Raw genomic sequence first — 21,968 nt, 5'->3', positions numbered from 1 at the left:
ATTTTCTGTACTTTTTGTTATACTTGTGGTTTTTTAGTTTAATTTCTTTCTTTTTATTCTTAGTTTAATTTGTTTCTTTTTATTCTTACTCTTTACTTTTTCATTTCTGGTTTTTTATTTCATTGCGTATATATTGCTCAAAAGAGCTGTTGCTTAATCAACTTTTAGCTTCTTTTTTTTTCATTTACCACGCAACTTATGATTAACGGTTCGTGCGGACAACTTCCGCGTACACAAACTTCCGTCCACGCCCCTCATGAGCCAAGAAAAGATTACGCCTTAAAAAGCACCTGGATGTCGTTTTTAATGCCTTAGACTCGGGCAGTTCAGGCAGGTTGTATCGAATACTCAACTTGAATATTCAACTGCGCCGGCAGCTGGACTTCACGCGTTACCTTTTCGACTGTGTTGCCGCCATGATTCCGCTCAGAAGCCTCGCTCGATGGGAACGAGGCTTACGTTAGGAGCCACTCGCGGAAACAGACTTACTTTTTTCGAACTTCGTCGGTGTGAATTTCTGAAGCGAAACGACTTAATGTTCCACAAATTTCATAATCGAGTCGAAGGAGCCATTGGCAAGCTGTGGGAATCCGTTCATCCCATGCGCCAGCTCTGGCTAGCATGCGCAATAAAGGAAAACAGTGTCGTTCTTTAAAGAGACAGACACGGAGGCAGCCGTGTAACGTTCCAGTTCTTTATTTGTCTCGACAACTTCATCAAAAAATAACGAAGCGATAAGTGCTTATGTACAGATTACAAAGATTGCTGTGTTGGTGCATGTCTATAGGTTCGGCTATATTCTCAACGTCTGCATAAAATCTTGATTGAATCGAACGTCGGATGCCCGGAGTGCATCGGGCCGACTGGGAGAGCCGGCGACGGAAATAAGACCTGTAAGTTCTTTTAAACAGCGGAGTCCACCAAACAGCGACTATTCGCAGATGTTGCTGAAGCATTCCACTGCGCGCTTGTGGTATGTGACAACGGTCGAGAACATCGTTCGGAATCTAGGCTCCCCAAGCTTGCAACCTCGCTCACTGCATTAAAAAAAATGGTAATGACACCAGAGCTGGGTCAATGGTCGATTTAACAGGAGGGGGGATGCGATTGTCCACTCCCCAATCAAACAAAAAAATTTACTTAGAAAAACCATGCTGCAGCCCATTTTTGCACCAGAAAGGTAAAAATACAAATAGCCCCACATTCCCACCGCCAAAGAAGAGCAACCCACAAATCCGCCGCTGAGCTAGTTAACTTGATATAAGGCTGCATTTTATCACCTCCGGTTTTTAGTGGCGAGAGTCGCCTACAGTCAGAATAAATATAAAGGCGATCGGCTTCGCGTCAGCCGGTAAAGGTCAACCACCCTTTCCTGCTATTTCGGTCGCCTGTTCTCCAATATAAGTCCCAATGCTGAACCCAAGAATCCAGTTGTGTTCGTATGTTATAGCTACGCGTCTAATATGGTCATTTGCTAACATACGCATTGTGCCCATGTATTATATTCAACTGTCATTACTTGGCTGCCGCCACTGACGTTGCGAACAAAACAAATAAATACGGTGGAATGTTGCAGCCGTGGCATTTTGTGGCGTGAAGTTGCAGTGCTGTGAGCGTAGTACCAATCAGTAAATTTTGCCTAGTGTACTCGGGGCACTCAGTCGACTTCGCGATCCATGCTCAGGGTTTTTCCGCTGCCGGTTCTTCCAGTCGGCTCCCGTGGTCCGAACGTCGCGACATGCGCCCGTCGCATGCATCTATACATCGGCTGCGCGGGTCGGCATGTCGTATTAGTAATAACTGTACAATGGTGACAGCGCGAGTCTGGGGGGTGCCTCGACGCTTGTATATATATAAAACCCTCTAGAAAGTATAGTATGTATGAGGCAAGAAGGCACGTATGAGATGTATGAACAGGTTTGAACGCGCGAGTGATGAGAGCGCAGCGGACTTGGGCGGTTGCTGTGACTGGCGCGCTGTGTGTGTGCGTATGCAAGTCCCGCAGCTTTCGCTCGTCCCTCTTATAGCTGGCCTGTGCGCGCATGCTTTTGCAGGCTGACGCGATCGTGGTGCAAAGCTTCACTGGAATGAACGGCGTCTCGGGACACCGGCACCTGCTTCCCGCTCTTGAGTTCCACGCCATTTAGTGGGAAAAAAAAGGTTAGCCTTTAAAGTGACATTCGGGACACACTGAGGTTCTTTGGTACCGACGCTTTATCCTTGGTAGTGTAAAAAAGGCTATTTTTGTTAAAAATCTAAATTTTATAAGCGAGAAAAGATTATAATAAGCGAAAGACACGTATCGCCGTCACCGGTAATTTGCACGGACTAAGTGCAATTATGTCGAATACAATTTATTACTTCTTTATGAGCCCTTTAAGGTAAATAAGGTAGATCACACTTTCAGCTACCTACCGCCAACGGTGACAGAGTCTCTGATCCCATCGACGCCAGTGATGACGTCATATTTTCGACTCGAGTAGTGGGGAAAATGTTCAGAGTGAACTAAACATATTCTGACAAACCTGTCGAACATGAACATAGCTACAGAAAACCGCGCTATCGAATTTTAGGGAGAACGAAAACTTGATGGGAGTTGACCATGTGTCCCTCCAAAGGTGGCTCCATAGAGCGAGCTCGGCTTTGATTTGTTATTTTTGGGATTTAAAGTGCTCGCTCATGCCAGGGAAGTTTCTCAGTTTACCGGTTTTATCTTAGCTTCGTATAAGATAGTGCAAAGGTGAGGGCCATACCGGGGAATTCCCGGAAATCAGGATTTTCACGTTTGCTCTAGAAAACTAATATCCCGTCGACTAGGGCGCAAAATGGACTTTTTTGTGTGTGTCTTTGTCTACATGCAAGGGAATGGGACAGTGGTCGAACGGCTGAAACTTATATAAATGCCGCATGTAACTCTCGCCGTCTCACTACCGGGAAGCGCGCTGAACAACAACGCCTTCTTTCCCTCCTTCCTGTGCCATTGGTCCCTACCCGTTCATAGAAGTGAAGTTTTGCGCTGCTGACAGCACTATAGGTTTGTGATTTGAGTCTGTGAAACGAAGCAGTGGGAAGGTTGCCAACATGTTGTGTGAACTTCTTTTCGTACCAGCACATGTCTTGTCGTTTTGCTGTCCTAGAAGTGGCCCGTATCCTAGACAATAATTTTAAATTTTTATTGGGATAACTACCGAATTTCACTTAATAACGACTGACGGTTTTAGTTCTAGTTTACGTCTGCACTTAATTGTTGACGCCGTTAGAATGTAGACCGGTAAATGCAGTTACCTTGATTACTGTTTTCAGCCATAGCCTACAGGACAAATCATTCAACCAATCATCCAATCAACTAACCAATAAATTATTGCTCATACTTTATGATGTTTAGTTCAGCGTAGTTTATGGGGGTTTAACGACTCAAAGCGACTCTGGGTATTAGGGACGCTGTAGAGAAAAGCTTCAAAAATTTCTACCACTTGGGGTTCTTTAACGTGCACTGACATCGCACAGTACACGAGCCTCCCGCATTTCGCCTCCATCGAAATGCGACCGCCTCGGCCGGGATCGAACCCGCGTTTTTCGGGTCAGCAGCCGAGCGCCATAACCACTGAGCCACCTCAGTGGCCCCTTTACATGTGCAAAAAAAAGGAAGTTTATACAAAAGTGTGTGGACAATCTTCCCAGTGCTTTGCTCTTTCTAATTAAATTATTACGCTAAGATTGGAGATGCAAGCTGTGCCTTGGGAAACGAGAACAGACCTACCTCGCCCATCTGCAGCATAAGCAGCCTTCAAGCGAATGCCCTTAAGTGTGCATGTGCTGGTGAAAGTGACGATAAAGTGGAATAAAATAGTGACGCTATAAGCAACGCTGCGAAAGGATATAAGTATGCATATTTGCTTGGACCTGTGAGCACGAGAACTGTAAAATGGGACTGTGCTAAGTGACGTGCATATGTGGAAGGCAGACTATATTGCTGCTCGGGCATCGAGTTGTGCATGGCGTTAAAAACTGCGAGCGCCTTGAGGAGAGGAGGTGGTTAAGTTAGTGGGCACTATGGTGGTCGGAAACGGCTCACATATGAGCCTCGTGAGGGCACCATTCTGAATTTTTGCTCCCTGTTAGCATCACTGGAGCTCACAACAACGTGAGACAGTTTTTGTTGCTGCATGCACACGGTGACCAAAGATAAGTTATTGCAGTAATCGCGAAGGGCTTGCATGTTTAGGCTGCATTCGCTAATTCGTCCTCTTGTTTTCACCTGGATGACATTCCTTACATGCAGCTTTTCTTTCGTTCATTAAAATCGGCTTGTTACTTTTAGTTTTCATTGCACGAGTTGCGTGTATTTTACATTTCTAGCCCCATCTCATTATTAGAAGCTGTTTTGAGTAATTTAAATGACGAATTATTTGGTCTGAAAGTAGCTGCGCCACAAAATGCAGCGCTCTCTAAGCCACAAAAGCGGTTAGAGCCCTAGTATGTTCCACAAAACGCTCAGTAAAAAAGCTCTGCGCTTTAGCCGCGATGGTGCACTCCTGAAATTCTGCATTGAATTAAGGGCAATGCAACTGCCTTCGACGCTAACTTCTCATCCTCGACGGTATGCATGCGTGCAAGAACAAAATGGAAAGCGCGAAGCCACACGCCTCTATTGGAGACACTTAAAAGCAGTCTCGTCTCAGGAGAAGCACTAGTCCTAAGATGAGCGGCTCGCTCGGCAAGCAAAACAATACTGTGATCCCATTCGCCCCCGCTTTGTTCGAAACGTGCTCAGTGGGCGCCGCGAGTTCCTACATCTAACGCGCGGCTTGGCCGAGAGAGAGAGCGTGGCGCTGCGGTCTCCGACGACAAAACGAGTGTCTTCCCGCTTGCATAGGAGGCGCTACTCGTCCTAGTCAGCGGTGCCTCGATGGTTCGCGCCCCAGCGACGCTGAGGTATCGAGGCACCATGCCCTAACTCTACTCACAGCTCTTTGATCATACCAGTTTCGAAACTTCCCTTAGGCTCTATGTATCGAAATCTGGTCGTCCGATTTGGCCAAAACTCGCAAGAAAGCAGACTGTCGCGACGCCTGTCGGCAGTAGTGTTGACTGTGTTCAGTTTACAAGCTCCAATTGGCTTAACTACCGAGGCGGCACCCGGCAACGAAATAAGTGTTGAGTCATTTATCCAGTTAGTCTAAATAAGTGAAACAGATGCAGTAACAAAAGGTCACGCATATAAAAGCCTGACAGGTAAATTAAGCTTGAATATTGGTAGAGTTAAGCTTGTCTGCACTTTGTGGCAGACGACGGAAGCTTTTGTTTGAAACTCTTAGATGGCGCCTCAATCTGCTAATTACCGAAATATATTATTTCAGGATTTGAAATTGGTATAGCGTAGAAGACTATATACAGTTGTACTTAAATAGCAGATAATTTTTAGCTGGTACCTTCAGGAATGACAGATTGGTTAAAGAGGTATATGTAAAAACATTCCGGTCTTGGTGGCACTCGCCACCGCCCTAATCCTCAGGGGAAGCTCATTAACACCCATACATCCATTCTGCGCGAGGTGGCCGCGTGCACAAGCCAGATTTTGAAGCAGAGTTTCAAAACTGGTAGGAGCAAAGACCCGAGGCTCTACCTACAGATTTCTTGCTTCACTGTCCGTGCTACAGCGAACAACTAGACGATCACAGTATCTCTTAGTGACCACCGGACGCGACAACAAGCGATTACCACGCCCGTGCACTCTGCAGAGATTTGTCCAGTGGGGCTATTTTGCGACATGTTCGAGCGGAGTTGCGATGGGAAGAGTGCGCAGTACTGCGTCCTGGCCATTGCTTCCGATTAGCTGCCGCCAGCTTAGTGGTCCCTTCGAGTCGTAACCGCAGCGACCGGGCTTCCTTTGAGATACTCTTTACGCAAGCTCAGAGTGCGGTCGTGGTGATTATGGTGTCACCGCGGAAATGGTTCATAAGATATTGGCTTCAGTGTATTCGCGATGCGCTGGATAAAGTTATCGCATGTCACAATACAAGAAAAACATCGTCTCACTCAGAGCACTTGACATCCGTGAGGAGTTGGCAAATAGCCCGCAGGCTTGAACGTGCCCAACGTAAACGGCCTGTGTTTTGCGGAAATAAACTTGCAAGACACTTAATGCCCATTAAATTGGAATGCGATAGCATTATAGCACCCCATTGTTGCTACTTTGGCGTAGACCGAGACAAGAACTGGTTCTAACCGGATTTTACAGCCATTTTTTCTTGCTCCTCTTTCATCTTATTTCTGCCTTCTCTTTCTTCCATGGGCAGGTTGTGATGACGTCACAAGGGCACACACCCTCTCTCTATCAAAGTTTAATTTGATTCCCACCTACTCCGATGGGCAGGTTGTGACGACGTCACGTGCCCTCACGTGGCGAGGTCACGTGGCCTCGCTCGACCAATCAGATAAGTTTGTGACACACGCCGTCATTTTTGCTGGATGTGGACTGTAATGATATCGCATTAAAGCGAGCCTATTCAAGGCTACTGGCTAGAAAAGAGTGGCGAAAGGGTATTGTTCAGTGCATGTGCATTGGTCTGAGCCGGAATGAAAGAGGCAAGATAAAAGGTTTGTGCGAGTTGCTTGAATACGAAACAATGTCGCGCTTTCAACATACACTAAAACCCGAGGCGGGTTATAATATTGTCTCGAGTCTGACCACGACTGCACTGAACACATTCCGCGCCTCGCTCCTAACATGTCGCGTACTGCGATGTGAACCCTTTGCTCATAGCACATCTTTTGCGTATCAAAAGAGGGAAAGAGTGTAAGAGCGCAAGCTGCACTTAGTGCGGCGGCGCGTTCCGTTAGGAACAGCGCAACGTCTGTGCGCTTTTCCTTTCAGGCTGGCCCGCGTCTCGGTTGGTTACGCGCGCGGCGGAGTCGATAGATGAGCCCGAGCGGGACCCGCCATGGCTGAGCTGGGAGACAAGAAGGCACGAAGAGTCTGCTGCTCCGCTTCGGTCATCACAGTTTTCCCATGGCCGCCGCCGCCATCTGCACCAGCTTGCGGCTGGAGCGCCGCCGGCCGCTGCTTCCAGACTGGCCATTCCTGCGAAAAGCCACGAGGCCGGAAGTAAATTGGTGCATGGCAGAGTGACGCTTGAATTCGGTATCAAGCTGATATTCCAATATTGTGATATTCCGATAATCGGCGACACCTGAACCGCGCCGTAAGGGAAGGGATAAAGGAGGGAGTGAAAGAAGAAAGGAAGAAAGAGGTGCCGTAGTGGAGGGCTCCGAAATAATTTCGGCCACCTGGGGATCTTTAACGTGCACTGATATCGCACAGCACACGGGCGCCTTAGCGTTTTTCCTCCATAAAAACTCAGCCGCCGCGGTCGGTTTCGAATTCGGGAACTCCGGATCAGTAGTCGAGCGCCCTAACCATTGAGTCACCACGGCGGGTAGTCCTTGAACTGGTGAATATGTTTTCGCATGCTGGAGTCAAAGATTCTCAAAAATGGCGAAATCGATGGCTGGGTACAACACAGAGGCATGATACGTTCTTTTGAATATACATGCCCAGAATTCCCGGACACTCAGAAACTAGTGCCATCGGTTGGCTGCCAGCTGCGAACACCATGTAAGTGAATGGAGGTAGTTTGAACTTGTAATTTGAGAGAAGTGGAGTCCCGGGAGATGTGGTGCTGACATATGGTGGTTGTCGTGGCTGACTCTTCCTCCTCGATGCAAATTCTGACCTATAAAATGATTCCATCGCTCACACCAAGAATCTCCGGCGGACGTAGAAAATTAATGCAATGTACTAAAAATTCGAAACGTCCGCAGTTAAGTCTTCAGCGCCACGCGACACGTGGTGCTCACTACACGTGGCGACACCTGGCGTGGTGCTAACTAGAACCGTTTGTCCACATTTCCTCGGCTTTGCGTTCCAAAGCAGTGCACATGAGATATGAGAGACGCCACGCTGGAGATTCCGGATTAATTTAGACGACCTTAGGGTTAGGGTGCTCGGCTACTGATCTGGAGTTCCTGGATTCGAACCCGACCGCGGCGGCTGTGTTTTTATAGAGGTAAAACGCTAAGGCGCCCGTGTGCTGTGCGATGTCAGTGCTCGTTAAAGATCCCCAGGTGGTCGAAATTATTCCGGAGCCCTCCACTATGGCACCTCTTTCTTCCTTTCTTCTTTCACTCCCTCCTTTATCCCTTCCCTTGCGGCGCGGTTCAGGTGTCCAACGATATATGAGACAGGTACTGCGCCATTTGCATTCCCCAGAAACCAATTATTATTATTATTATTATTATTATTATTATTATTATTATTATTATTATTATTATTATTATTATTATTATTATTATTATTATTATTATTAGACGACCTGGGGTTCTTTAACATATACTGGCATATCAAATTGCACACGTGTGCCTTTCGCGTTACGCCTCCATCGAAACGCGACCGCCACTGCAGGGATTCGATCCCGCTACCTTGGGCCCAGCCGTCGAACGGCATATAGCCACTAAAACATCGCGGCGGTTTCTCTGGAGAAGCGAAAATGCATCGCGACCCTAAAGCAAACTGGGCTTAGGACTTAAACAATCTATCCACGAAAAACCAAGCCTCCCGGCGTTGCATGCGTACGGGGAGACGTACTGCTGCCTGAGTGCGTATAACAAAACCAGTTGTTGGGCGAGTTGGTGCTGACGATGATCCATAACAGCGCGACCGACGGGACAAAGAAGAGGAGAGCTGTGTGTTGTGTCTCCTCCTCTTTGTCCCGTCTGTCGCGCTGTTACGGATCATCTGAGTGCGTACTTGTCGACGTGCGTCCAGATGGCGGAGAGCAGCGCCGAAACGTCGTCCAGGGCGTACTCCTCCACCATGTCCTGCACGGTGCGGCCCAGCGCGTCCTCCACGGCCAGGTTGGCGCCCCACGACAGCAGCGTGCGCACGCAGTCCGCGTAGTTGCTGCACACGAAGGGCGTGCAAGACGTAACCGTTTAAGTACGTAGCGGCAACGAGCTTCTGTATCAATCGTGGACTGTGACTGAATAGATCGCGGTTCTGAGATTTAGCCGTGCAGGCCTATGGGCTCATACGGCATTTTTAGAGCTGACAAAACACGTGCACGAAAGAAAAGGAAGGACAGCGGACAGGCGCTTCCGCTTGTGGGCTTATGGCTATCGAAAATTAGGAGTTGAAGCATGGGTGCTCAGATATGTACGCCCTCTTAAACGCCGCAAATAGTAACCCCTCATTGTTTTCATTAGTCGGTGCACTTAGTTCTGGAAAGGAAGGGCACATGTCGTGTATTAAAAAAAATATTTTTGCGTGATATGCGAGCTCTGTTGGTCGAAGTACAGTTTCATAGCGGGATGAAGTCGCATGCCTCGGGAGTAAAAGCATTGAGAGCGGGGCTCACTTCAGTGCCGCCAAGTGCAGCGGAGTGAATCCGTCGGCAGTGACGTTGTCCACGTCGGCGCCCACCTTCAGCAGAACCTGCAGGAATGTAAAATGGGGAGAGCTTGAGGTTTGATATTTTTCAAGGGCTTAACGTCCCAAAAGCGGCTCAGGCTATGTCGGACGCCGTAGTAGAGGGCTCCGGATAATTCCGAACACCTGGGGTTCTCTAACGTGCACTGATGTCGCACAGTACGCGCGTCTCTCGGTCGAACTGCGACCGCCGCGGGCCGGATCGAACCCGCGCCTCTCGGGTCACCCAATTGGAACTCTCTTGGACGTCCCATGGACGTCCCAAACATCCACAGGACATCCAAAGGAGTTTCAATGTCCATAGGGCAGTAGCTGACCACCATATAACCTACGAGCCACCGCGGCGACGGAACGCATAAATCATCCATGAGGTCCACCCTAATGATTCTATGCTGCTGACGGGTGCAAGTTGGCAGGAACGCAAGAAATGTCTTGATGACCGAGATGCATGCGTCAGAAACATGCAGTGGCAGGAAAAAAGTTACGAAATGCACGCATCACGAAACTGCCGTGTAACTTGCAGGAGAACCACACGCGTGTTTCTTCCTCCATGCCATCCTCCATGTTAAGGCAAGTCTTTGTTTTGAACTAGTTGGCGGTTGCGGGACATAGCTGATGAAATGTGATCGGGCGGAAAATAAACGAGGACGAAACACAAGAGACGGCAGCGCATGTCCTGTCTCATCTGGAAAGCGAATTCTAGCGGAAGGAGGCGCTATACTTTTACAAAAATGGTCTACAGACCGTCTATAATCTTCTTACAGACTCGGTTGCCTTCCCATAGCTATTTATTTTTGTCTATTTACAGTATATAGACAAAAGTCTGCTAAAAGTCTGTGACTATGAATCTATAGATTGTCTATAGGATTTGTATTGTCTATAGACTGCTCTCTAAGATTCATTTGTAGTCTATAGATTTTATAGACCGAAGTCTGTTAACAGTCAATAGACTGTCTCAATAAATTATTCTAAGGGAGAGTCCCTGCTAAAGATATATTCCCTTCCAGACAACGTAACCATGCTAAACGCTGAACTGACGCAAGTCCATGGTGGCAAGCATGAAGCGAATGCCAGTGCCAGCTATCTCAACGTGTGCAACCGTCCGGAGGGAAAACTTTCTAATTGCGTTACGCAATCATTTTAAAGACGCTCCACCGACACGATTGCCAGTTGATGAGCACTTCCTGGCGAGCTCCGGAACGGCGAGCTCTGTACACTGTTTTGAAAAGCGAGAAAACCCTTGCAAAAATTTCTTTAGACAATCTATAGACTGTATATAAAATTATGTGTATAGACCCTTTATAGATAAACCTCAGGGAACAGTCTACAGGCAATCTAAATCATTTAGACAGTCTATGAACAATCTATAGATTTATGGCCATACACTTTTAGTAGACTTTTTTCTATAGACAGTCTATAGACTATGAATAGACAAAAAGAAATATCTATAGGAAGGCAATAGAGTATATAATAAGTCTATACACTGTCTGAAGAGTTATGGCTATAAAGTCTATATACTTTCTAAGACAAATCCTAGGGAACAGTCTGTAGGCAATACAAATCCTTTAGACAGTCTATGGACAATCTATAGATTTATGGCCATACACTTTTAGTAGACTTTTGTCTATGGACAGTCTCATCAGCCCTACTACACCCACTGCAGGGCAAAGGCCCCTCCCATGTCTCTCCAATTAACCCTATCCTTTGCCAGCTGCATCCACCCTTTGCCTGCAAACTTCTTAATCTCATCCGCCCATCTAACCTTCTGCCGCCCCCTGCTACGCTTACTTTCTCTTGGAATCCACTCCGTTACCCTTAAGGACCAGCGGTTATCTTGCCTTCGCATTACATGCCCTGCCCAAGCCCATTTGTTTCTCTTGATTTCGACTAGGATGTCATTAACCCGTGTTTGTTCCCTCACCCACTCTGCCCGCTTCCGATCTCTTAACGTTACACCTATCATTTTTCTTTCCATGGCTCGCTGCGTTGTCCTTAACTTAAGCTGAACTCTCTTCGTTAGCCTCCACGTTTCTGCCCCATAGGTGAGTACCGGTAAGATTATGCTGTTGTACACTTTCCTCTTGAGGGAAATTGGTAAACTGCCACTCATGATCTGCGAGAATTTGCCATATGCGCTCCACCCCATTCTTATCCTTCTAGTTATCTCCCTCTCATGATCCGGATCAGCTGTCACTACCTGCCCTAAGTAGACGTATTCCGGCACAATTTCTAGGCTCTCGCTGCCAATTGTGAACTGTTGTTCCCTTGCTAGGCTGTTGAACATTACCTTGGTTTTCTGCATGTTAATTTTTAGACCCATCGATCTGCTCTGCCTGTCTAACTCGTTGATCATGATTTGCAGTTCACCTCCTGAGTGACTCAGCAAGGCAATGTCATCAGCAAATCTCAGATTATCTCAGACAGTCTATAGACAGTCTATAGACTATCTCAGACAGTCTATAGACTATGAATAGACAAAAAGAAATATCTATAGGAAAGCAATAGAGTCTATCAGAAGTCTATAGACTGTCTATGGACTATTTTGTAAGGGAAAAGTTTTAAACCGGTGCACAACGAGTAAGCGACGCGGGCAAATGAGGCGCACTTTACCTCAAGGCATCCGTTGTGACCATTCATGGCAGCCAGGTGCATTGCCGTGTAGCTTGTAGGATCGAGAGCAGCCACGTCCGCGCCTTCAGTCGCCAAGTACTGCGCGACAGAAGAAATGCTCCCTTACAAGTCACGAATAACGCTGTCTCGCGGAAGCACTTTTACTACTGAGATTCTTAATTCGCGTCCGTATTTTATCGTTTTCGAGTTAATCCTTAGTGTTGCTCAGCGAGACGGCATTATTGTCGTGGTTTAGCGTTCGCAACACTTGCAGCCGAATCCCCATTTTGCACCGTTCTACAAATGTGGTTCCCAGGTTTGCCTTTCATTGATGAACTCAAGCCGTGTGCCAAATAACCTATATGCTAACAGGTAAAACTGATACTTAAGTACACGATTAACCAATGCTTGAGTGACACTGGTGTGAGCAACAGCCAGCTGTGCTCAAGGGAGTAAAGGCATTAAACTGTTGCTTGCATGTTTATTTCTTCGATATAATGCATTACATATTGGTTTACACGGATCCCCACGTGGTATTCGCTTACAACCGCTGAGTAATTGTTAGTGAATTTCTTTTGATGGTGTTTCGGTTTCAACTGCCAAACGATGGCTGTGGTGTGTTAGACGCATTTAGGTCAAATGGGACATGAAAGAAATTTTGATATAATCGCTGGTACATAGTTTTATTTTACTGCAGCGCTCAAGCCAGCCTGATTCAAGAGGTGAAATGACAGCAAATGATGTAACAGAGAATGCATTTTAGATTATTTCATGCTTCACTTGTTCTAAACACGGTTTCACGTCACAGCCATTGTTCGGCAGTTGGAATCGAAACAACATCAGGAATAAATTCAATTATATTTACCGGCCGTAGGCGAATACCACGGGGTGATCCTTGTATACTAATTAGTCATACATCATAACCCAGAAGAAAGCATGCAACTAAAATTAGACGCCTATTCTCGTCCAACTCTCACAGGTGTATTGCAGATGACAAGAAATGCCTCACGGCGTACAAGCCGTGCTCACCTTCACAATTTCTGTGTGGCCGTTGGCAGCAGCCAAGTGAATGGGTGTCCAGCCTCGTTCGTCGACAGTTCTGCAAATGAGGAGAACGCGAAACCATCTTAGCCCACTTTGTTGTCGGCCACGGCACGCAACCTCTGCCACAGGTGATTGCTATGGAGCAGAAGCTTGGGTGACCTGATGTGCCACTGAAGTATACTGTGCAAAGTTACCAAATCCACGTATTGTTTAGCGCAAGCTAGTGGGATAGAGGACACAGCCCATTGCTTGCATGATAATAATAATAATAATAATAATAATAATAATAATAATAATAATAATAATAATAATAATAATAATAATAATAATAATAATTGGTTTTTGGGGAAAGGAAATGGCGCAGTGTCTGTCTCACATATCGGCGGATACCTGAACCGCGCCGTAAGGGAAGGAATGAAGAAGGGAGTGAAAGAAGAAAGAGTTGCCGTAGTGGAGGGCTCCGGAATAAGAAAATATAACTCAAAACCCATTCTGAGAAGGTGCAAAAGTGCTCACTCCATTCGCTTGGGGTCGCTTTTGAGCAGAAGCTTGATGACGTGGAGGTCCCCCGTTCGCGCCGCTTCGTGAATGCTGAGCCGGGCCACGAATTCGGCCTCGGTCATCTTCGTGTACGAGGGCCCCACGCCGAAGTCTCCTTCGTCGATCTCGGGCTGCGAGGCACGAAAGGAAAAGCACGCCGGATCATTACTGAGTCTGCTTAATTAAGCCCTTTCCTCGGGAAAAGGAAGCCGCGAGGTGGTACTGGTTGTACTAAAGGGCCACGTTTTGAAAATACTCTATATTTTATCAGGTCTTGTAACGTTGGAGGGATGTCAGACCAGCTCGTTTCAAATGTTGAATGTCGTCGAATTCAGTCTTTTGTTGCGGAATGAAATTTCAGTTCTGTTCAGTTCAGTTTGAGTGACTCGTTCATTACAGCCGGTGGTGCGCTTTGGCCTTACGAGTCATGTCAGATACCTCGAGCTTGGCGCATGATGGCCTCAGTTGCCTATGTGCCATAAAACCCATCACAACACAACACAGTCATGCAAGTCTTTCATCGCAGAAATGATGACGATATACGATAAGGGTTTTCCGTATAGTTGTAATACCTTCCCACCTCCGTTTTTATTCTATTGACTTTCAAGCACTGAACCTAGAGAGTAAGTAAATAACCAAATAAAAGTGCAGAAAAGCTAACTGTTTGCTCAATAACTTCGTCTCCTGTCGCCACATCACAGCATACAAAGTATTGCTAGAATCACAGCGGCTTGAACAGCACTGTTCGCTAGGTTACCTGTATAGGGAGAGGTCAGGAAACTGTTATAACCTCATTCCGGACGCTGTGAGAATGGGCCAAAAAATGTTTTGCCTGGCGGGATGATCGTTTCATTACAAACCAAGCATACCTATCCTCTTGTGCCTTACTAGGAAATATGCTACATATCAACTACAACCAAGCAAAGGTGTTGGGTTAACACTTGGCTGAGCACTTACCTTGGCCGTGTGGAGGATGTCGCTGCTGTCGATCTCGATGGTGGGCCTGAGGAACTGGGGCGTTGGTGGCACGGGTGGTTCGGCAGGCTGTGTGGCTTGAGCTTGGATTTCAGATTGGCTGCCTTCGGCGAATTCCTCGGGTTCCGGCCTTGCGGGGTCGTCCGCCGCGTACTCGCTGGCTGCGGTCGTCTGCGAGGCGTCCTCCGTGTCCAGGGAGCGGAGCTGTTCTTCAGCCTCCGTGGACGTCACCTGCTCGCTCGTCCCAGGCTCGGTCTCCTGTTCGTCATCCTGTCAACACATTCCATGGAAGGGTGTAAAACGGCAGGATAGTTTAGGAGAAGGTGTAACCATCAGAAGAATGTCGTACGTCACACCAGCGCTAGTCGAAAGTCGAGTTGAACTCTCGATCAAGAAGGACTAGAAAGGTCAATATGAATTAGGCCTTTTAAACGCAGACATAGGCAAAGTTGTCTAGTCATACTGTGCCCTTCGCTCAATGTTCAATGTTTAGCAGGCGCAGTTCACTTATCTGACGCAATCGAGCTAACTATACGAGTCACGATAAAGATCTATTAAAAAGTCTTTAACACTGGGCTGGTTGGTTTTTCAGAGATTGTTGCATTCTTTTTTTTTTGCTTTTTAAGGAGACCGGAGGAAGAAAATGATCATGATGATGAAAAGGAAGCAAGAGCCTACTGAAAAGGGTTTCGCAATCGTCGTCTCGAGACTAGCTTTTTGCCTTCAGCCATTCACATATCACCGGTCGCAGACTAACCAGATGTGACACAATTCCCCTATATTTACAGTACTTTTTATGATCACAGTATTCATTCGACCTAGGCTCAAAGTCATCGGAAAATGTGTCTCATCTCTATGACTAAAGCTTTTATAAAAATAAGCAGAATAATTTCGGCTTAATATAATGCGTGTTACTTTTGCTTGCGCTGTTCAGTCATCAACAATACTGTTTCGGCGCGAGCCTCAGAGGACATGCCCGGTTAATTAATTTTTCTAGGCAAGTGGTGTCTTGGACTAAGGGCGCCAACCACGCTCAGCCTGGAAGACATCGGCAATCTTCGGGCAAGCAGCAAGACTCCTTTATTAGAGCAATAAAGTTTATTCACTGACTCACTCACTCTAGGCAAGTATGCCTGTAAAAAAACTGCATCGACGAGCTGTTACGCGCGAATATCTGCGCACATTTTTTTTTCTTCGCTGACTTAGTGAAAGAATTTCTGCCCACAGGATTTTCTAGATTAAACTTTCTCCGCAGCCGGTGCACCCAAGCAGCGGTTGGGGGGGGGGGGGGGAGGTGGCTACGTCGAAGCAGACACACCCATTACTAATAACGCTGTTAAAAGCATACTGAGCACGAACTGAAGTTTGTCTTCATCGCTAAAGCCACCGCCTGCCAATGACAAAGAGGCTCCTTTCACTGAAAAAGCAGCTTTTCTAAGCTTTGTTTTAAGCCAGTCGTTTACACAAGCGGACTGCAGTGACTTCAAGACAATTTTCCGCAACAGAATTCCTGAGGTTAAGCCACACTTTTATTCAATTCAAAACAATGATCACGGAGTCTTTCTGGGTGTTAATGTGACGAGTTTGAATCGACTCCCAGGGTGAAAATATTCCATTTTTACATCCAATTTCCTCGGCAATAAATGTGTCATCTGTAGCTGAACAAAGATCGATATCGCCTGAAAGAGCCAAACAGTCGTTTTTTTTATTAAGAACAAAAATAGGATAGTAGCTCTACTCAGTGCCCAGTTAAAGGCACACTTGTTTCTCTTTTTGTCCAACGCAAGGGAAAGTACACTGCAGAATATTTATCCTTTAACGCTCATTTGGTGGGTCGTATGGCAGACTACTAACAGGCCACGTACCATGCATTTCACTAATTCACGTTCAGATATCTTCTCTTTTCGTCTCGATGCAGGTGACTACAAAATCCGCTTCCTTTTCTTCAGCTTGAAAATTCTTTTAGTGGGAAAGCATTAATTCACTAGCAGAGCTGAAAAACCCGGGTTATATGTGAGGCCTTAACCTTTTATTGTTGACCTTGACCTTTGACCTTGAACTTTAACCTTGATCTTGCATGCGGTTGCCTTTAAGGGGGTGTTGCCCTAAGTGCTTTCGCCCGTTATACTCGGTTTAATTGCATTAAAACCTTGCCATTTTTTTTGCCCGAATGACGTTTGAAACTTTTTTTGTGAAAGGCTTCCATCTTATTACCATCCTGTGCGTACCGCATCGTCTACGGCTTTCTACTCGACGGTAATCCCCGCAACAAGGTAGCCAAGTGGGAGAAGAAATTGATAGGAGCAGTGCGTTTGGCTGCCCAACTTCGGGTAATAGAGGAGAGAGAAGCACAGCTCCACTTAAAATAACCGTAAAATTCGTTTTATGAAGCAACCAGTACTGCGGCGCCACTTGATGAGACATCGTCTACGACTACGCTCGCGATCTCCCACGGTTCGCCTTTTACGCGATGTAATCGATGCGTAGCCGGGAGCACTCGGAAGGAAATCGTGCATCTGTTGCGCCAGACCTCCGTCATTACCTAATTCGTTTTTCTTGCGCAGCCGCCAGAAAAGGAGGAAATATATTTCTTACGGCATAGGCACCCGAGAGAAGGTTCCAACCCTGAGGATGACTTCGCATCTCCACTAGTGGGGGCTGGCGGCGCACTCCGCAAGATGACGGCGCATAAAACTCGATATTCGTGGTATGGGAAGTCAGGCTGCGAGTAGATCTGCCTCTTTCTGTCGTAAACTTGTGGATGGTGGTCCTAGTGGTGGTGATTAAGCTCTCTGACTGTGTACTGGACTCCTGCCCCGTCCGGCGTCCGGCCTGGTCGGGCAGGGCCCAGTACACGCTCTCCGCCTGTGCTGTTTTACAGGGGTTTTCTTGAGTGGTAGTTTTCTTCCAGTGCTCATGTTTTTTCATTCTCTGTCTTTCCTCCCACTTCTCATTGCCTTTTTTGTTCCCGTTCGATCAGCTTCAGTTACCTCAGTAGTTAGAAGGGCGATGGACGGCACGTGTATTTTGATGTGCCCCTAGTGGCCTACGCTTTTACTGCGCGAGCACTAAAAGCCCCCCAATCTCAGATTTTGTCGATGTTTGTCTGCCTAACGTCTGTCTCCATGACCTTGAGGTTGCTCGAGAAGGGCATGTTGGGTCGCACAAGCCCCACCAGGGGCAGCACCTGCCGTAGCAGGGCGGTGGCGCACCGCTTAACCGCTGTACCAGTGCTCCAGGAGTGGTGTGAGGACTCCCAGGGATCAATGAATGTAGAGAATTTCGCATTGAGAACCCGCCGCGGTGGCTCAGTGGTTAGGACGCTCGGCTACTGATCCGGAGTTTCCGGGCTCGAACCCGACCGCGGCGGCCGCGTTTCGTTGGAGGCGAAACGCTAAGGTGCCCGTGTTCTGTGCGATGTCAGTGCACGTTGAAGATCCCCAGGTAGTGGAAATTATTCCGGAGCCCTCCACTACGGCACCTCTTTCTTCCTTTCTTCTTTCACTCCCTCCTTTATCCCTTCCCTTACGGCGCGGTTCAGGTGTCCGCCGATATATGAGACAGATACTGCGCCATTTCCATTCCCCAAAATCCAATTATTATTATTATTATTATAGCTATTAACCCGTTAACGCTATCGCGTCATATCCTTAAGGCGGAGCTTAAGCTCGATTTCACCGAGGTTTGTCTGTTTGACCTTGAAAGCCGAACTGCTAACCGAAGCCGCAGTAAAAACCGAAGTGATAGCGCACTTAACTCGCATTTGGCCTAACCACGCTAAATCATCCGCCATTTGTCCTAAGTATCAACGCAATGAAAATTTTGCTCCACTACATTGACGGAGATATCTCGTGATCAAGTAATAAATAACACGCTTTCACAACAACCGACTATTGGTGGCCATATTTTTTAGGAAACTCGACAGATTAATGATCCCGCTAGTCAAAAGAATCCGTATTGCCGGTTCCCATGTTACCTCGAAAGCAGCCGTCTGAGAAGTCGGGCATCTCATCAAAACACTCCACAGTTTATTATGCACCACGATATATACCATCTGCAAAAAGTGCGAAGCTAAGGAGACCCCCTTTTTTTTTGCACGTTACTGAGGGTATTTTTGTGAGCGTATGTTGCTTGGTTTTTCCAACAATTCAGCTGAGCGACACGTGCTGTTCATGCTCATCCCCATCGTTGCTCACCTCTGCTTCTAGCATCTGAGCTTGGGGGATGCTTGTCGGCGGCCAGCTGAACGGTGCTGCCTCGGTCCTTGTTTCCAGCTTACTGCGGAAGAGGAAATCACAACGCACCTTAAACAGTGCGCAGTAAAGAAATACCAACTGTACACTGCAGACATTAAATGTGCGCATGAACACTTGTGGAAACGATAACACAAAACTCTGTGGCTACGCCATCATCCGCCTCAGTTAGGTTTACTACAAGAGAAGACGTCTCCTAACGGTCTTCAATGTTAGCCCTAGTTTGATCCAGACTCAGCTGCCTTTATCTTCCTTTTGAATTCACTTAAATTTTCTAAAGTATTGTCGGTTGTCGGTTCTCGGCGTTACTTAATGCAGTACCTAAATTCATTTCCTTCTATTCATTTCCGCTATGACATCATAGTGAGACTACGTAAGGGACACCCACCAAAACAAGACTCGTCGCGAAATCATTATTTGAGATCATGTCACGGGTTATTAAGCATTTATATTGTTGTATTTTCTGAAAAGTGCGCGAGTAATCGGCAGTCGTTTGAGTACTATGGCCACAACTTCTACAGGACGTTATGGTCTGGTTACGTTGAGGGCTCCCGTTAATTAGGCCTAATTTTCAGACTTATCGAACTTCCCGCGGTGGTCTCAGTCAGCGTCAACACACTTTCTGGATTTCTCCTAATGAGATATTTTATGATAAAACCGTCGCCAAGGTCATACAGTACGGCAGAAGTAGCGCAAGCCATGAGCTCGCAAAACTACGTCTGCTGTTCTTTCGCATACATGATAAAAAATCTGTGCTATAGATATTTGTTTTTTTTTACTGCATAAATTGAATCAGCGTCCTTTGACTTTTGAGATCATGCAGTAGCTTAACACAGGGCAGCGAGTAGACATTCGCCAAAAACTTATCAGCGTAAGCAGCCGAAGAAGCCGCTGCGCTCGGGATAGAAGAAAGCATAGCATTAACCAGGGCAGGCATAGCATGCTGTGGCTTATATTCTCTCACATGTGGCCGCGTTTTCTGTGCACCAAGACAGGGTGATCAAAGTACAACATTTAGATAACAAGCACACTCTTCTCTTTCCAGCAATTTCTTTGTGCTCTGTGTATGTCAAGTGCTATCTGGTTAGCGTCGGATCCTTTTTTAACGTGGTGTTTTTGTTCAGTGATTTGTATGAAGCAGCTGCGCAGGAACTTCTTGTCCCGTCTAAAATTAAGAGAACTTAGCAGAATATTCCACTGCTGGCTCATTTATTTTCTTCTTTTCATGCAAGCAAAAAGCGGTGAAAAAGCCCCACCCTCCTCATAAAATCAGGCTGAGAAAAGTTATAGCAAAAGGTCACCAAACCCCTGCAAACCATAATAAAAACAATGGCTGAGAACTAGGATTGTATTGCTTTGCCCTAAATGATTTCAGACGGAAAATAGCTTAGGCGTTTGCATTAAACGGAGCACATGAAAGGAGGAGGAGGAGGAGGAGGTGGAGGAGGAGGGAATTTAATAAAACAGGAGCGGGAATACAGGAAAGCTCATATCATTGGACCCGCCGCGGTGGCTCAGTGGTTAGGGTGCTCGACTATTGATGCGGAGTTCCTGGGTTCGAACCCGACCGCGGCGGCTGCGTTTTTATGGAGGAAAAACGCTAAGGCGCCCGTGTGCTGTGCGATGTCAGTGCACGTTAAGGATTCCCAGGTGGTCGAAATTATACCGGAGACCTCCACTACGGCACCTCTTTCTTCTTTCACTCCCTCCTTCATCCCTTCCCTTACGGCGCGGTTCTGGTGTCCAACGATATATGAGACAGATACTGCGCCATTTCCTTTCCCCAAAAACCAATTATTATTAACGCTTTTGACGATAAAAAAAGGTTGAATAAAGATATGCAAGCCTGCCGACGCCAGATATGCTTATATATTGATTGTTATACTTATTATACACTAAAAAATTGTACTCATAAACTCTTTCCCGTTCAAAAATGCTTTAGTCAATAATTGTTGGGTATGGTCTGTACTCACGTAAAACAATCCATTATGAAGTAGCCAGAGCCAGGATGGATGGCGAGCGACAGAGGGAAGCGGAGGAAAGTGACAAGAGCCCTCTACTTCTTTCTTTCCACCTTCTCTCAGTTCCATCTTCCAATGGTTTCCTTTTTTCTTACCCTTTTTTAAGCAGTGCTAGCACACATTTAGGCGTTGTTTGTGTGGTATAGCCTAAGGCTAGTATCGAGCCCAAATACAGGCTTTTTTTTCAGGAAGGCTAATAAAATGTTTCATCACGTAATACTTTACCACAAAATATACACCGATTTCCCTCATAGAATTCAATGAGCCACGGAGAACAGAGAAGTGCCCGTAATGACACCCATAATCAAATAAACGCAGGCGCAGAAAGAGAGTCCCTGAATCTCGCTGCCGGAGCCTCTGAGGGCAGGAACTGACCTCAGGTCGACCTCGCCTTCGTCATCCTCTTCTTCGTCGTCGTCTTCGGCCTGTGTCTCGTCCGGGTCGTCCTGGTCGTCGGACACCGAGGCCAGTGCCCCAGATGCCGTGGTGGCTGTGCCACCGGACGACGATGACGACGGCGATGAGGAAGACGAAGAAGGCGCTGCGGACGACGCCTCCGAGCTCTTGCCGCTCCAGCTCGAGTCCTGCTCCTCGGACGACGAGGTCTCCCCGTAGCCCGTGTCCCCGCCTTGGGCAGCCCCGTCGCCCGCTCCGCCGCTCCGGCATCGAGCCGAGGGGCTCCGCGACTTGCCGGGGCTTTGATCCTGGAGGAGACAGGGCAAGTCTGTCGCAAGCAGAGCCCGCAGGGAGTTTACAGCGACAGCTGTATATCAAGCGTTCGGTACAATCATGTCATTGTCGTCAACGTCGTCCGCCCTCTCCTCCTCTATCTCATCCCTCTTTCTCTTCCTTCGTGCTCTCTCTCTCACCCTCATCATCGCCTGTTTCCCGCCCTTTTCCCGTCATGCCGGACACCAACCTTATGGATGAATGAGCGACCTTGCGTGACGCAGACCCAGGCTACACCCTTCCCCAGAGTTACTAAACCCTCCTGGTGGAATCAGCGTTTCTCACCGTCCCTGCGTCGCTGCAATTCGC

General features: G+C 47.1%; 1 protein-coding gene across 1 annotated transcript in view; it reads right to left on the bottom strand.

Annotated features, from left to right (window-relative positions):
* Nucleotides 1-679: 679 nt before the first annotated feature.
* Nucleotides 680-21,968, bottom strand: part of LOC144101181 (uncharacterized) — an 81,850-nt gene continuing 60,561 nt past the window's right edge. Inside the window, exons 8-16 of the mRNA XM_077634231.1 lie at nt 21,306-21,634; nt 18,853-18,934; nt 14,639-14,926; nt 13,658-13,812; nt 13,127-13,196; nt 12,098-12,196; nt 9,417-9,493; nt 8,810-8,962; nt 680-7,084 (exon numbers count right to left, since the gene is read on the bottom strand). Of these exons, the coding sequence (XP_077490357.1) occupies nt 7,000-7,084; nt 8,810-8,962; nt 9,417-9,493; nt 12,098-12,196; nt 13,127-13,196; nt 13,658-13,812; nt 14,639-14,926; nt 18,853-18,934; nt 21,306-21,634 (1,338 nt within the window). The 3' untranslated portion in view covers nt 680-6,999. The remainder of the gene's footprint in view (nt 7,085-8,809; nt 8,963-9,416; nt 9,494-12,097; nt 12,197-13,126; nt 13,197-13,657; nt 13,813-14,638; nt 14,927-18,852; nt 18,935-21,305; nt 21,635-21,968) is intronic.

Source organism: Amblyomma americanum, chromosome 8 (genome assembly GCF_052857255.1).
Source record: "Amblyomma americanum isolate KBUSLIRL-KWMA chromosome 8, ASM5285725v1, whole genome shotgun sequence".
Classification (NCBI taxonomy): domain Eukaryota; kingdom Metazoa; phylum Arthropoda; class Arachnida; order Ixodida; family Ixodidae; genus Amblyomma; species Amblyomma americanum.
The sequence above is the reverse complement of the archived record's forward strand: the minus strand, read 5'-3'. Positions and strand labels throughout refer to the sequence as shown.